The sequence below is a fragment of the Sorex araneus genome, chromosome 11, assembly GCF_027595985.1.
Source record: "Sorex araneus isolate mSorAra2 chromosome 11, mSorAra2.pri, whole genome shotgun sequence".
Taxonomy (NCBI): Eukaryota; Metazoa; Chordata; class Mammalia; order Eulipotyphla; family Soricidae; genus Sorex; species Sorex araneus.
Genome location: NC_073312.1, coordinates 47,005,896 through 47,021,693, shown reverse-complemented (window position 1 = coordinate 47,021,693; position 15,798 = coordinate 47,005,896). Strand labels below are relative to the sequence as shown.

The window sequence follows — 15,798 nt, the reverse complement described above, 5'->3', positions numbered from 1 at the left end:
GTACCACCAGTTGTGATCCCTGAACGCAGAGCCAGGAGTAAGCCAGGAGTGATCTAAAAACAAATAAGAATTGCTGGATCCAAGCTGAACCGGGCTGCATCCTGTTGGACAGTGGCCAAGGCGGGGCGGAGCCCAGGGTTCCTGTCCCAGAAGGGCAGGATCTGCGCTTTTAAATTCTTGGCCAACCCTGTGTACCAATGTGCACCCCATTGCCCCGCCATGGCTCTGAAGCTCTACCTGGACCTGCTGTCCCAGCCCTGCCGCGCCGTCTACATCTTCGCCAAGAAGAACGGCATCCCCTTCGAGATGCGCACCGTAGACTTCCTCAAAGGTGGGACCAGGACGGCCCCCTCCCCAGGGAGCTGAAATTCTCCCACCAAACCCAGAGCCTCCCCTGAACACTGCAGCCCCACAACCCTCCCCACAAGTTCCCTGCTCTGTGTCCTTGGACAAGCCATAGGCCTTCTCTGTATTTTGCTTTTCTCTCTAAAAAGGAATCAAATGCCAACCAGCCCGGAGAGTGGGAGTTGGGGGAGGATGGGGTGGGAATTTATGGCCAGAGAGGGAGATCAAATGGCACTGTCGTTGCTTTACAACTAGGAGACCAGGGTTCCATCCCTGGCACTCTGGTCTCCCAACATCTTGGGGAGTGACCTTCCCTCCCCAACTGTTTTCCCCGGTTCTGAGAACTGAGAAGCCTCTGATTACCACGGGGTTTGGTGCCAAACCCCAGCACAAAGAGAGAGAGAGAGAGAGAGAGAGAGAGAGAGAGAGAGAGAGAGACAGACAGACAGACAGACAGACAGACAGACAGACAGAGACAGAGAGACAGAGAGACAGAGACAGAGAGAGACAGAGAGAGAGACAGAGAGAGGAGGGGAGGGGGAGGGGAGGAGAGAAGAGGGGAAGGGAGGGGAGGGGAGGGAAGAGAGAACCATGAGGCCATGAGGTTAGGACACATTTTTGTGAAAACTGGCTTTGATTTATGGAACCTCCCCTTCCTTTGACCAGACTAGGTCCAGCTCAAAGGAAATAATCTTGGTCCACCTGCAGCAGCAGGGTCCACTGTACTACTGGAGGGCCAGAGGCCACCCCGGACTCAGGCTGGGAAGGTGGGGAGGGAGAAGGAAACTGGCCAAGCCTGGGCCAGCCAATAAGCTGGGAGGAGGACCCAGCAGGTATGGCTCTGCCCTGTAGGTCTCTGCCTTCCTCCTCAGGACAGACCATGGCCAAGGACTTCACCGATGTGAGCATCCTGCAGAGGATTCCCGTCCTCAAAGACGGTGACTTTGTCTTGAGTGAAAGGTACTTTAACCCCCTTTTTAATTAATTTATTTTTAAATTAGTGAATCACCGTGAGGGTACAGTTACAGATTTATACATTTTCGTGCTCGTGTTTCCCTCATACAATGTTCGAGAACCCATCCCTTCACCAGTGCCCATTCTCCACCACCAATAAACCCAGCATCCCTCCCACCCTCCCCAATCCCATCTCCCCCACCCCACCCTGCCTCTGTGGCAGGGTATTCCCTTTTGTTCTCTTTCTCCAATTGGGTGTTGTAGTTTGCAATAGGGGTGTTGAGTGGCCATAGTGTTAAGTCTCTAGTCTACTTTCAGCACACATCACCCTTCCCCTGTGTGGCCTCCAACCACATTTTACTTGGTGTTCCCTTCTCTATATGAGCTGCCTTTTCCCCAGAATGTGAGACCAGCTTCCAAGCCATGGAGTCAACTGCCTGGTCCTTATTTCTACTATTCTTGGGTGCTAATCTCCTACTCTGTTATTTTATATTCCACAGATGAGTGCAATCTTTCTATGGCTGTCTCTCTCTTTCTGACTCATTTCACTTAGAATGATACTTTCCATGTTGATCCACTTATATGCAAAGCTCATGACTTCATTTTTTCCTAACATCTGCATAGTATTCCATTGTATAGATGTACCAAAGTTTCTTTAACCAGTCATCTGTTCTCGGGCACTCGGGTTTTTTCCAGATTCTGGTTATTGTAAACAGTGCTGCGATGAACATATAAGTGCAGATATCATTTCGACTATACTTTTTTGCTTCTATGGGATATATTCTCAGCAGTGGTATTGCTGGGTCAAATGGGAGCTCAATTTCTAATTTTTTGAGAATCGTCCAGATTGTTTTCCAAAAGGGCTGAACCAGTCGGCATTCCCACCAGCAGTGTAGAAGGGTCCCTTTCTCCCCACATCCTCTCCAACAGCGGTTGCTTTTGTTCTTTTGGATGTGTGCTAGCCTCTGTGGTGTGAGGTGGTATCTCATGGTCGTTTTGATCTGCCTCTCCCTGATGATTAGTGATGCAGAGCACTTTTTCATGTGCCTTTTGGCCATTCGTATCTCTTCCTTGGGAAAGTTTCTGTTCATTTCTTCGCCCCATTTTCTGATGGGGTTGGATATTTTCTTCTTGTAGAGTTCAACCAATGCCTTATATACCCTTGATGTCAACCCCTTATCTGATGTAACCCCCTTGTGTTTCTGGCTCTCTGCCTCATCCCTGTGGGCCCTGTGAGTCAGTGAGAGCCAAAGGTGAGGGGCATGGACAGCAGAGAGCCAAAGAACAGGGGTGACACACCCTGTCTCTGCACTGATCTGAGAACATGCCTCCTCCCTTGTCCCCACCCGTGCATCTCGACCTGAGAGATGGCCCAGCACATGCTGTGTGCCAGCCCCATGCAGAGCTCCAAGGGAGTCGGGAGACACTTCTGAGTGCCGCAGACCAGGCATGGCACCAGTTTGCACCTTAGTTTGTGCCTGAACCAAGGGCATCGGAGTCCCTGCTTCCTAGGGCAGCTGTGGGGATACCCAGAGACAAGGAGTCTGGGTGGTGGTGGTTTCGTGTGGCACCAGGGATCCTGCCCAGGTTCTCACACATGCCAGGCTGTCGCTCGGCTGCCGAGTCACATCCCTGGCCCAGGGCTGAGCTTCTCCAAGTGCCAAGCAGAAGGTCTCCCCTAGAGATGACACCAGAGGCAGGGACCCAGGGAGTCAGGGAGGCCCTGTGGGGGGAGGGGGGAGGTGCCCAGGGATCTTGGGGTGGGAGGTGAGGCAGGAGGAAAGGCCTTGATTGCAGAGAAGCTCCAGGGGTCTGGGGGGCACTGGGAGCTCCTGGGGGTCTGAGCTCCTTCCTCTCTGCAGTGTGGCCATCCTGATCTACCTGAGCACTAAATACAAGACAGCGGATCACTGGTACCCACCTGAGCTGCCCATCCGCGCCCGCGTCCATGAGTACCTGGGCTGGCACGGCGACATCATTCGTGGCACGTTTGGTGTGCCCCTGTGGGTGAAGGTGAGAAGCACCATCAGAGGTGGCTGCTGGCCTGGGCTGTGGGTGGAGGCAGAGGCCAAGACCAAAACCCCAATTCTGCTCCCTCAGGTGATTGCGCCCATCAGTGGGCTCCAGATACCGGAGGAGAAAGTGGAGCACAACAAAGTCCTTATGGACAAGGCACTGCAGAAGCTCGAGGACTACTTCCTGGGGAACAAGGCTTTCCTCGCCAGCCAGGAGGTGACCCTGGCCGACCTGCTGGCACTAGAGGAACTGATGCAGGTGTGAGCTGGCCCCCAGCTGCGGTGCCCTTCCTATATCCACCCTTTGTGTGCGCAAAATGCTGAGAAAGCCAGCCCTTTGCTCGGGTCAGAGCAAGCTTCTGGCTGAACTGGTGCTGGAGCCCTGGGCTTATGCTTCGCTCCTGAGAATGGGGTCTCAGCTGGTGCTCTTGGGTCCTGCCATGGGCTCCAGGGGCTTGGGGAAAGGGCCTGACACTATGCTGGAGCTTCTGGAGTTTGGGACATGGTAGCTCATATATGTATATATTTAATCTTTGTTTCCCCTAGCCCTTGGCTTTTGGCTATGACCTGTTTGCGGGACATAAAAGACTGGCAGCATGGCGTAATCGAGTGGAGAATTTCCTGGGTGCTGAACTGTGTCGGGAAGCCCACGGCCCCATCTTGAACATCCAACAAGTGGCCTCCACTACAACCATCCCGCCACCTCCCCCAGAATTCTATACGTATATGAGGCTTCGTATTGCTAAGATCCCCTGAGGGGTTGAGGATGGGAGAGGACGGCTGGGGGCCAGCTTCCCAGGAGACGAGCAATAAAGACACATTCTGCTTCTTGAATTTGTGTCCTTTTATGTCTTTCTGCTGTCCTTTGTAACCGGTGTGGCTGACCATGCCTTGGGGACCACGGAGTTGACTCATGGAAGACTGAGACGCACAGATGTAAAGGGCAGCTTAAATCAGTACCATGAGTTAGTAAACTAACTGAAGAATGACAGTCTGGGCCCAGCTACTCCTGCCTCGTGGTGCTCGGGTGTGGGATATCATTGATTTGTCCTTTCTCCCTTGCCACAAAGAGTTTAGGTTTATCTGGTAATAATCTCTAAGCCTTTTATTTATTTATTTATTTATTTATTTTTGGGTCACACCCGGTGATGCACAGGGGTTACTCCTGGCTCTGCACTCAGCAATCACCCCTGGCAGTGCTCAGGGGACCATATGGAGTGCTGGGATTTGAACCCGGGTCGGCCGCGTGCAAGGCAAACGCCATACCAGCTGTGCTATCGCTCCAGCCCCTCTCTAAGCATTTTAAGACAACATTGGTATGTCCCGTTCCCCTTGCCACAGGAAGCTTAGGTTTATCACAGTGCTCCCGAGGCACTTCCATTCCACTGCGTTTATCTGTAAACCCCTCTCCATGCTTTCTTCCCCAACCAGTCTATCACCTTTACCCCCTAATCAGACTCTGTTAACTTGTAAGGTCAGATTTCTTCAGATTCCTCAGAAAGCTATGATTTTATATGTATGAGTGAAATATTGCCTTTCTCCTCTCTTTATGTCTTTTGAATAGTTTACTTTAAAGCAATGTCCTTTTTGGTATGGACAAAGGAGGACAATTAATATTATGCTTTTGTAACTTGGGATTTAATTGGCTTTGAATATTATTCACTCTCGGGCATCTGCTTTCTCGACTTAAGCCCAGTTGCCCTTAGTTCCTAGCACCCCAAAAGCAGGGTCCCGACGAGGGACTGAAGGGGCCCAGGGCAAGCTGTGAGCTACACTGGCATCGATATGGGCCAGGCCAAAGTGCCACGATTTGTTGGGGACTGTTCAGGACCCTGAACAAAAGAGGGCCCCAAAACCTTTACCCTGGACAAACCGGAAAATTCCATTACCAGCGTTTGCATAACCTGAGGCACAGGTGCCCTTGTGACAAAGGAAATAGCTAAACTCAAGAAGTAAAAGTAGCCCAGGGCAGTTAACCACGAGACCCCAAAAAGCCCGTAAAGTAGAATGCCTTCCTTTACACTAAAAGCCTTGTACACTCCTCCTGACAGATGCTCCTGCGAGATAAACCCTTGTCTTCCCCTCCCCACTATTTCTCAACCAACTCTTAGAGAATATTGTAAGCCCACCAAAGTACGCCCCGAACTTTTCCTTATTTGGTCTGAGAAGACACTTCCCTGATGATTGACAACTCATGTACCAACCCCCTGCTAAGAAAGGTATAAAACCAGCATGGCTAGTAATAAAGACACTCTTTTTTTAAAAAAAAACTTTTTATTAAATCACATGTGGAAAGTTACATAGTTCTCAGGTTTATGTCTCAGTTATACAATATTCAAACACCCATCCTTTCACCAGTGCCCATATTCCACCACCAAAAACCCCAGTATACCCCCCGTCCCCACCCCCACCCCCTACTGTATAACTAATGAATTTCACTTCATTTTCTCTTAACCTTGATTACATTCCATAACTAATTATCAAATGCTTCCTTGGTAGTAGGTCTGTCTCCCTTGGGTGGAAACTCCAACAACTATAGTAGTAAAGACGCTCTTGATCGGCACGTGTTGTCTTGAGCCCCTGTTTACTAACCTCACCAGTTTTATTTTCAGATCGGGACCGCTCATAGAACCCACCCAATTAGGAGCGCTTTCCACTGTTGTCTTTCCGCGGGCCGGAGAGATTTCCGGGGGAACGCGCAACGATTCTTAACTATAAGTTAAGAGTTTGATCATAGACAAGTGCTGTCATGATCCAAAAGCAATGACGAGACTAGGATAGGAAAGATTAATCTGGCCTGAGCACTGTAGTCTGAGATCAAGATGACCCCAGGAGAGCAATTCTATAAGCTTAATGTATCTCTTACTGTGTCCATGCAAAATGATTAATATTATGAATGCTTATGTGTTAGTTGGACAAGGAGAGGAGAAACACACCCATGGGATTCCACTCTTGGGTGGGCCTTTCTGCTGAAAGAGAATCTGTCCTAGAAGCAGCCGCCCCTGAGGGAAAGAACTTTACCCTTATTAATTGTGGCCATACCTATGTGTAAGCCCAAACCCCTCATGCTGGAGGATTTAACTAGGCTGTAAGAGTGGGCTGGGGGTCCCAGTGCCAGATCTGGAGAAGCCAGATCGAGATCCAAGATCCAGAGGAGAAGGAGAATGAAGTAGCACGGGGGAGGAAGAAGCAGGAGGAGAATCAGAGGAGAACGGAGATGGGAATAGAATAAACTTCGACTGAGACCAACCAGACTGGCCCTCGTTCCTTCCTTCGCCTGCCTCATCATCGCCATCAACCTCCCTCGATGGGGGAAGCGGCTTGAGACTACTGAACGTGGTGGGCGGGAGAGATAGAGTGCTGCTGCCCTGTGCTCCCCTTTTTTGTGTTTACACACTCGGGGGACCATATGTGGTGCTGGGGATCAAGCTGAGGTCGGCTGTATACAATCAGTGCCTTAATCCCTGAACTATCTCTAAGGACCATCACTGACTGGTGTTTTTGTTTTGCTTTTTGGACCTCACCCAGCAGTGTGAGCTTACTCTTGACTCTGTGCTCAGAGATCACTCCTGGCAGGGATTAGAGGCCCTGTTGGGTGCCAGACATGTGTCTGTCCTTGTTTCCTAAGTCAGTGTCCATCTATGAGCATTCTGCAGCTCTGAGATATGGGGGGTGCAGGCTTCTGGTGAGGGATGACCGAATGGGTCCTGCCACAGTCACTCCATAGCCCCTCCCGCCACCCCTGCCGGGTCGTAGCAGATGTTCTGTGTGAGGGGTCAGGACATCGTAGACTCAGGTGGGGGTCTGTCTGCTGTCCACCTTTGTTGCTCTGGTTCGGTCTTGGGGCCACGCTGGCAGCAGCTGTGGGGTGTCCCTTCTGAGCATGTCAGGGGGGCCTGGCAGTGCGGGGGATGGGACCTGGGCCTCCTGCACGCAGACTTGGTGTAGCAGCTGCCTGAGCTCTCCCAGCCCTCCACATGGTCAGTCTGAGGCAGGCGGGACCGTGAGCCAGTGCTGGGGGCCTCTCCCTCTGTTTCAGTTTTTTCTTTCTTGTTACAGTTTATCCCTTCCTCTCCTACTCTTCCCTGCCGCCTGGATCCTAGAGCTTCCCCGCAGGGCTGGACAAAAGTACAGTGGGTAGTGTACCTTCCTTACACACGGATGACCTGGGTTTCTTGCCCGGCACCCCATATAGTCCCCTGTGTCCCTTAGAACAGAGCTCTAAATACTGCTGGATGTGGCCCCCAAATGAAAACATAAAAATTAAATCCCTCTATTTTTTTCCCCATTGCTGCAGTGACCAAGGTCGCATTCTCTGGTCTCTGTTGGCATGGGGACTTGCTGAGGTCATATACTTCGATTGCTCACTGGGGATTGCGCAGTTTTTAGATGTACAATGCACCAATGCCCATCCCTTCACCAGTACTGACATCCTCCAATGTCCTCACTTTTTATTTATTTATTCATTTATTAATGAATCACCATGAGATACAGTTACAGAACTTAGAAACTTTCCTGTTTATCTTTCAGTCATACAGTGATCAAGTACCCATCCCTCCACCAGTGCCCATTCTCCACCACCAATGATCCCAGTATCCCTCAGAGGCGGGGGAGGGGAAGGGGGGGAATAGGGGGAGAATGGAATGGGGTGGGGAATGTTCTTACTTTTGCTGATACGCCCCAGGCTGCTGTGACTGGATGATTCGGCAGAGGCAGGTTTGCAGTCAGAAGTCAGACAAAGTTGCTGACGGGGGCGCAGAGGGCTGTGAGGACCCTCTGTGCAGTGGGCGAAGGCAGCTGACAGGATCTGGGGCTGAAGAAGGCTGCCCTTCCACACCCCTCCTCTTCCCTCCTCATCCTCCCCGCCCGCTCATCCCTCAGGTTCAGAGTTGGCCTCTGGCTGTTGAAACTTGCTGGTGAATTATGCCAGTGGACAGAACGCAGGCATGATTAGGTATATGGTTGATCATATACTTTGTTGGGGTGCGGGGATCCCAAGACTGCCCAAAGGGGGTGGTGCCAGGGACAGCCCTCCCCTCCTCAAGACTGCAGGGCAGGCATTTCACTTGCTACTGCGTTATCCCCCAGGACCCTAGAGTCACTGACAATGTGCATTTGGAAGAAAAGCTGTGGGCTGTCTTTGAATACTCAGCTCACAGATTGACCTTAATTGCTTAGCGGCTAATAAGCTGAACCTCGAGGGTCTCTGGGCCCATTCAGCCTCACACAAGCAGGCTCAGCTGACTGCTTGGTGCACTGGCTGATTTAGGGTAAGTCAGGATAAGGCGAGTGTGTGTTGGGGGGGCGGTGCAGGGGGAGCTATCTGTGACCACTGTTGGTCCCCCCTCCCGTCACCATGCTCATGCTCACTTCTGGAGCAGGACCTCCTCTCCCCAGAATTCCAATTGCAAAATTCAGGGGGTTCAGGGGAGCATTCTGGTTTGCTGGCATAATTCAGCAGCAAGTTTCAACAGCCGGGCCCAGGTCTGGACCTGAAGGATGAGGGGGTCGGGGAGGATGAGGTGGGAGAAGAGGGGCCGTGGAGGGGCGGCCTTCCCAAGCCCCAGATCCTGTCAGCTGCCTTCTCCCACCGCACAGAGTCCCCCAGCCCTCTGCCCCGCCCCCCTCCCCCAAGGCAGCAACTCTGTCGGAGAACAGTTCTGACGGTGTAGCTGCTGCCCCCGCTGAGCCTGGGCATATCTGCAAAAGTGCCCTCTGGTTGGTGACCCCTGGGATCTCTGCCACTATCGGTTTCTGCAGGAAACAAACCAAAAAAAACCCCAACCCCCAAGCTCTCCCCGCCACCTCTACGCCGGACAGGGGGAGGCCTGTGCCCAGGCAGCCAGGCAGGTCCTCTGGCAGCTGTCACGGTAAAAACAGGACAGCGCATGCCTGCCCAAAGCCCTCCTCCTCCCCCAGCGGGTCCCCCATCCGCCGTCCCCCAACCCCCAACCTTCGCGCGGCCCCGCCCCTTGGTTCCGTCGTGCCTAGGCAGAACGGTGCAGCTGCGAGCTCAAACTTAGCCCGCACGGCGCGGCCAGCAGCATCACAGCTGAGTGGACACTCGCCTCCCGACGCAGGGGCGAGGGTTGCAGAGTGGCAGTCCAAGCGAAGGTCAACGGGGGTGGGGCCTGGGCCGAACGGAGCTAAGCGTCCAGTTGGACGGCAGCCGGCGCCGGGGCGGGCCCCCCACTGGCTCCGGTCCCAGAAAGGCGGGCCCCGCGCACTGAAATCCCGGGTCCGCCCTGCGCCCTGCGCAGACTTCATCTACGTCCCCGCCATGGGTCTGGAGCTCTACCTGGACCTGCTGTCCCAGCCCTGCCGCGCCGTCTACATCTTCGCCAAGAAGAATGGCATCCCCTTCGAGATGCGCACCGTGGAGCTGCTCAAAGGTGGGACGGGACGTCCCCCTCCGCCCCCCAAGCTCTTGCTCAACACCCGGAACCACCAGCTTGCCGCTCCCACAGATCTCACGCAGTGTGGCCTTGATTAAGCCACAGGTCTTCTCTGAAACCTCACTCTTCTCTCTAAAAAGCCATCAAATGCCACCCAGCCTTTGGAGCCGGGGATGGAGGTGGGGTGATGGAACTTGGTGATGGTGGTGGTGGGGGGATAAGTCAAAGTCACTTTGTAGCTGGTAGCTGGGACGGATGTCCCATTCCATCCCTAGCACCCTGGTCGTGCAGTGCCTCCTGGAATGAACGCCTCCTGGCCCTGTCCCGCTGCTTCCTCCAGCGCTGAGCACACAGAGTAACCCCTGAAGAGAGAGAGAGAGAGAGAGAGAGAGAGAGAGAGAGAGAGAGAGAGAGAAGGAGAGAGAAGGAGAGGAGACAGAGAGAACGAAGGAGCAGACCCAGCCGGGGTTCCCTTCAGTTCCAGCTAAATGAAAATAACTTCCCTTCATGCACCTGCAGCAGCAGCTGGCTGAGCTGTAACTCAAGTCTCGCTGCAGGAGGGCAGGAGGCCACCCCTGAGCCCAGGCTGCTTGGGGAGGGAGAAGGAAACAGGCGGAGCCTGGCCAGGTCCTGGGAGGAGGACCCTTGAGTGTGGCTCTGCCCTGTAGGTCTCTGCTTTCCTCCTCAGGGCAGCACCTGACCAAGGACTTCAGCCAGGTCAACAGCCTGCAGAAGGTTCCCACCCTCAAAGACGGTGACTTTATCTTGACTGAAAGGTACTTTAACCTCCTGTGTCCCTGGGTCTCCGCCTCATCCCTCTGGGCCCTGTGAGTCAACGAGAGCCAAAGGCCAGGGCAGTGGACAGCAGAGAGCCTACGGGAACCAGGCTCTACCCTGTCTCTGCACTGGTCTTGTCTTCAGTCTTCTGAAGCCCAGAGATCTCTCCATCCCCAGACTCAAGAACAACAGAAGCCAGGGCAGGGGCTCTTTGGCCACGTACAGGAGAGGTATGATGGATGCAAGCTGGAAGGGCTTTGCTGGACCTGGGCAAGTCTGGCCACCAGGCAGGCGACTACCAGAATGAAGCTTGGGGACCTGTCAGGGTCACTCATGCCAGATCTGAGAACATGCCTCCTCCCTTGTCCCCACCCGTGCATCTCGACCTGAGAGATGGCCCAGCACATGCTGTGTGCCAGCCCCATGCAGAGCTCCAAGGGAGCCGGGAGCCACTTCTGAGTGCCGCAGACCAGGCATGGCATCAGTTTGCACCTTAGTTTATGCCTGCACCAAGGGCATCGGAGTCCCTGCTTCCTAGGGTAGCTGTGGGGATACCCAGAGACAAGGAGTCTGGGTGGTGGTGGTTTCGTGTGGCACCAGGGATCCTGCCCAGGTTCTCACACATGCCAGGCTGTCACTCGGCTGCCGAGTCACATCCCTGGCCCAGGGCTGAGCTTCTCCAAGTGCCAAGCAGAAGGTCTCCCCTAGAGATGACACCAGAGGCAGGAACCCAGGGAGTCAGGGAGGCCCTGTGGGGGGAGGGGGGAGGTGCCCAGGGATCTTGGGGTGGGAGGTGAGGCAGGAGGAAAGGCCTTGATTGCAGAGAAGCTCCAGGGGTCTGGGGGGCACTGGGAGCTCCTGGGGGTCTGAGCTCCTTCCTCTCTGCAGTGTGGCCATCCTGATCTACCTGAGCACTAAATACAAGACAGCGGATCACTGGTACCCACCTGAGCTGCCCATCCGCGCCCGCGTCCATGAGTACCTGGGCTGGCACGGTGACTGTATTCGTGGCACGTTTGGTGTGTCCCTGTGGGTGAAGGTGAGAAGCACCATCAGAGGTGGCTGCTGGCCTGGGCTATGGGTGGAGGCAGAGGCCAAGACCAAAACCCCAATTCTGCTCCCTCAGGCGATTATACCCCTCAGTGGGCTCCAGATACCGGAGGAGAAAGTGGAGCGCAACAAAGCTGCCATGGATAAAGCGCTGCAGAAACTCGAGGACTGCTTCCTGGGGAACAAGGCTTTCCTCGCCAGCCAGGAGGTGACCCTGGCCGACCTGCTGGCACTAGAGGAACTGGTGCAGGTGTGAGCTGGCCCCAGGCCACTGTACCCTTCCTATTTCCACCCCTTATGTGCTAGAAATGCTGAGAAATTCACCCCTTTGCTCGGATCAGAGCAAGTTTCTGGTTGAACTGGTGCTGACGAAGTTGGAGAGATAGTACACTGGGTAGGGTGCTTGCCTTGCACATGGCTGACCTAGTTTAATCTCTGGCACCACGTATGGTCCCTGGGCCCTCTAGGATTGATCTTGAGCACAGAGTCACAGTCAAAGCCAGGTGTAACCCCAAAAACAAAGCAAAAAGACCTAATCCTTTAGGGACCATGAGATAGTACAGCTTGTAGGGTGCTTGACTCGAAAGCGGCTGGTCAAGTTTGATCCCTGGTACTGTCTATAGTCCTCTATAGTCCACCAGAAATGATCCCTAAGTACAAGCCAAGAGTGAGCCCTGAGTACAACAGTGTATGGCCAATGAACAACCAACCAAACAAAGAGAACCTACTGTTGAGCCTTTACCCTCATTCTTCTCTTCTGGTGCATTTGGGTCCTGCTGTGGGCCACAGTGGGTATCACAAGGGAAAAGGCTTGACTCTGGGCCAGGGCTCTAGGAGTTGGGGAGTTGGTGACTCATTTTTTTTTTATCCTTGTCCCTGTAGCCCTTGGCTGTTGGCTATGACCTGTTTGCAGGACATAAGAAACTGGAAGCATGGCGTAATCGAGTGGAGAATTTTCTGGGTGCTGAACTGTGTCAGGAAGCCCATGGCCCCATCTCGAACATCATGCAACAGGTCGCCAATAAAACCATCCCACCGCCTCCCCCAGAATTCTATCCAAGTATGCTGGTTCGTATTTCCAGGATCCCTTGAGGAGTTGATGATGGAAGCTGATGATTGGTGGCCGGGAGAGTAGCAATAAAGATGCCATCTTATGTTTCTTTTATGCGTGCTTCATGTCTTTTTTGTCTCTCTGCTAGAAGGGGGCCCAGGGGGAACTCTGTAGTCAGGCCTTGGGGTGGCTGACCTGCCGCTCCTCAGAGGTGACCCATGGAAGACTGAAATGCAGATTTAAAGAGCAGCTTAAATTCAGTACCAGGAGATAAATAAACCAGCTGGAGAATGACTAATATCAGTATTTAATAACTGATTTTTATTTATTTTTTGGTTCTAGTCACACTATTTCTGCCTCTGTGCATAGGAATCACACCTGGTGGTTCTCAGGGGACCATATGCATGCTGGGGATTGAACTAAGGTTGGCTGTGTGCAGGTCAAGTGCCTTAATCCATGTACTATTTCTATGGCCCATCACTAGTCTTTTGTGTCTTTTTTTGAGCCTCACTCAGCAGAGTTGAAAGCTTATTCCTGGCTCTGTGCTCAGGGGTCACTCCTTGCAGGACTTGGGGGGGGGCTTGGGATTAAAACTCTTAGGGCGGGAGAGATAGTTCAGGATGTTAGGCACTTGCCTGGAATGTAAGCTGCTTTGGCTGACCCTGGTTCCACCCCAGGTATCACTCATGGTCCCTGAGTTCTGCCAAGCACAGAGCCAGGAATTGTCCCTGAATACTTCTGGGTGTGGCGTTCCCCCAAATTAATTAGTTTAAACATGTTACTAAAATTTTTTTTTTTTTTGCTTTTTGGGTCACACCCAGCAATGCACAGGGGTCACTCCTGGCTCATGCACTCAGGAATCACCCCTGGCGGTGCTCAGGAAACCATATGGGATGCTGGGATTTGAACCCGGGTCGGCTGCGTGCAAGGCAAACGCCATACCCGCTGTGCTATCACTCCAGCCCCCTAAAATGTTTTTTGATGTTAACAATATTAACCTTTTGCAATTTAACTCCTACTATGTTCCTCAAAGCTCAAATCTAATAGGTGCTAGGGTAGGGTTAGGGTTAGGGTGTTAGGGTTACAGTTTTGGTTGGGTTTTGACTGTATTAGAGTGAGGGGGAGAATGAGTGTTAGGGGAATTGGCAGGGTCTGGCACAGGACCAGATTAAGGGTTAAATTATAGTTAGAGGATTATTTTTAGGGTTAGGCTTAGGGTTAGGTTAGTTCATGGGATGGGGTGAGCACACGAGTGGGGATTATGGTGAATGTTAGAATTAGGCTAGTGGCCAGTGTTCGGCATTAGGGTTAGGTTTAATGTTAGGTTTTGATGAGCATTTTAGGTTTAATGTTAATCAGGTTTAATGTTAAGCATAGTAGATAGTGAAAATGTGAGTAAGGGTACGCTGAGTATTATCATTAGGGAAGTGGCCCCGGCTAGGATTATAGCTAGAGTTAGGATTATTGTTAGGGTTTGGTTTAGGGTTAGGATTAGGCTGTGGTTGACTTTGAAAATGAGAATGGGGATGAGGATGTTTGTTTTCAGTCAGGGCTAGTGGTTAGCCCTAGGTCTAGGATTAGTGTTAGGATTTAAGATTAGGATTGAGTGTTAGTTAGGGTCATGGTTGGGGCTAGGGTTAGTGTATAAATCCCTCTCATGCAGGCTCTGTAAACCTCTCATGAGCGTGGAGATTACACGTGAAAGGATGTTTGAGGGCTCTCTCGCCGCCCATGTTCAGTGTTCTCAAGCTGCTTCTCCACCAGGATGGCTGTTGCCTTGGACGGATGAAGGAAGAATGAGGGCCACGCTGGTTGCTAATTAGTTGCCGTTTATTCAATATCTCGTCTCTCCCAGCTCTCTCCAACCCTCTCTCTCTCTGCCTATCTCTCTCTAACCATGCAATTCTTTCTTCCCGCCATATCCGTCTCTTCTCTCTCTCTCTGCTGTCTCTCTGCTGTCTCCGTAACTGTCTCTCCTTCAATCCCCCCTTTCTCCCCACAGCCGCTTTTTTTCCCTAACAATAATATTTTTATTTATACACTTGCTAGCTCCATTTTCTTGGGCAACTGACTTTCCAGGTTTAATTTTTTAATTTTTTATTAGTGAATCACCATGAGGTATAGTTACAGATTTACAAACTTTCGTACTTGCATTTCAGTCATACAATGGTTGAGTGTCCATCCTTCCACCAGTGCCCATTTCCCACCACCAATGGTCCCAGCGTCCCTCCCCAACCCCCCACCCCTGACTCTGTGGCAGGGCATTCCCTTTTGCTCTCTCTCTCCTTTTGGGTGTTGTGGTTTGCAGTGGAGGTATTAAGTGGCCATCATGTCCGGTCTGTAATCTACTTTCAGCACGCATCTCCCATCCCGAACGGGCCCTCCTAGCACCCTTTACTTGGTGGTCCCTTCTCTATCTGAGCTGCCTTTTCCCCCCACAGCCACTTTTTTTATCCTCTCACCATACCTCCCCAACCACGCCTCTCCATGGGAAGTGCAATCAAAAATGTTTTTCCAGACTTCCTGACCACCTGCAAACCACAAGGGCAAAACAGTCCTTAAGGTGTGTTTCTCCTCTCCTTAGACCTGCAACTTAATTAACATCTTTAGTGTATTCAATATGCCAAAAACAGTAACAAGTCTCACAATAGAGATGTTACTGATGCCCGCTCGAGCAAAGCGATGAACAACGGGATGACAGTGCTACAGTGCACTGCAGTTCTACTTCCTAATATTTACCATTCTGTATGGATACAGTAATAGACATTTTTTAGGCTTATAGGGTGACTGTCTTAGGGACATCTCATCACAGACTCAGCCTACAGTGCTCAGGCTGGATCAATCATTCCTAACCTCAGCAGAGTCCAAATCTAGTTATTACTTTTGGATCATGACAGAATTTGTCTATGACCAAGTTCTTAACATAGCATTATGGCACTTTGGCCAGGTCCATTTCAATGCCAGGGTAGCTCGTAGCTCACCACTTGCCCTGGGTCCATCCAGTCCCTCGTTGGGATCTGCTTTTGAGGATCTAGGAAGTAAGGGCAATTGAGGCTTAAGTTGAGAGAGCAGATATCCAGGAGGTAATATGGAATCAATCAACTCCCAAGCCACAGGCTTGTCTTTTTAACTGTCTTCCTATATCCATACAAAAAGCAATTGCTCTGAAATAACTAACCATACAAAGGAAATTAGGGAGAAGAGAAAGACA

At 51.9% G+C, this 15,798-nt stretch overlaps 2 protein-coding genes across 4 annotated transcripts; both read left to right on the top strand.

Annotated features, from left to right (window-relative positions):
• The first annotated feature begins 219 nt into the window (after window positions 1–219).
• On the top strand, window positions 220–4,070 carry LOC101558058 (glutathione S-transferase theta-2B-like). 2 transcript variants are annotated; one of them, XM_055119399.1, is made up of 5 exons: window positions 220–331; window positions 1,218–1,305; window positions 3,162–3,312; window positions 3,400–3,531; window positions 3,861–4,070. In XM_055119399.1, exons 1-5 carry the CDS (start codon window positions 220–222, stop codon window positions 4,068–4,070), a joined length of 693 nt encoding a protein of 230 aa, XP_054975374.1. The 2 variants fall into 2 exon arrangements, with proteins under 2 accessions (XP_054975374.1, XP_054975373.1); XM_055119398.1 differs by having other exon boundaries at window positions 3,400–3,573.
• Window positions 4,071–9,457: 5,387 nt separating this feature from the next.
• Window positions 9,458–12,678, top strand: LOC101543744 (glutathione S-transferase theta-2B-like). 2 transcript variants are annotated; one of them, XM_055119107.1, is made up of 5 exons: window positions 9,458–9,706; window positions 10,403–10,485; window positions 11,375–11,525; window positions 11,613–11,786; window positions 12,419–12,678. In XM_055119107.1, exons 1-5 carry the CDS (start codon window positions 9,665–9,667, stop codon window positions 12,626–12,628), a joined length of 660 nt encoding a protein of 219 aa, XP_054975082.1. In that variant the 5' UTR covers window positions 9,458–9,664; the 3' UTR covers window positions 12,629–12,678. The 2 variants fall into 2 exon arrangements, with proteins under 2 accessions (XP_054975082.1, XP_004607499.1); XM_004607442.2 differs by having other exon boundaries at window positions 10,398–10,485.
• Window positions 12,679–15,798: the final 3,120 nt, after the last annotated feature.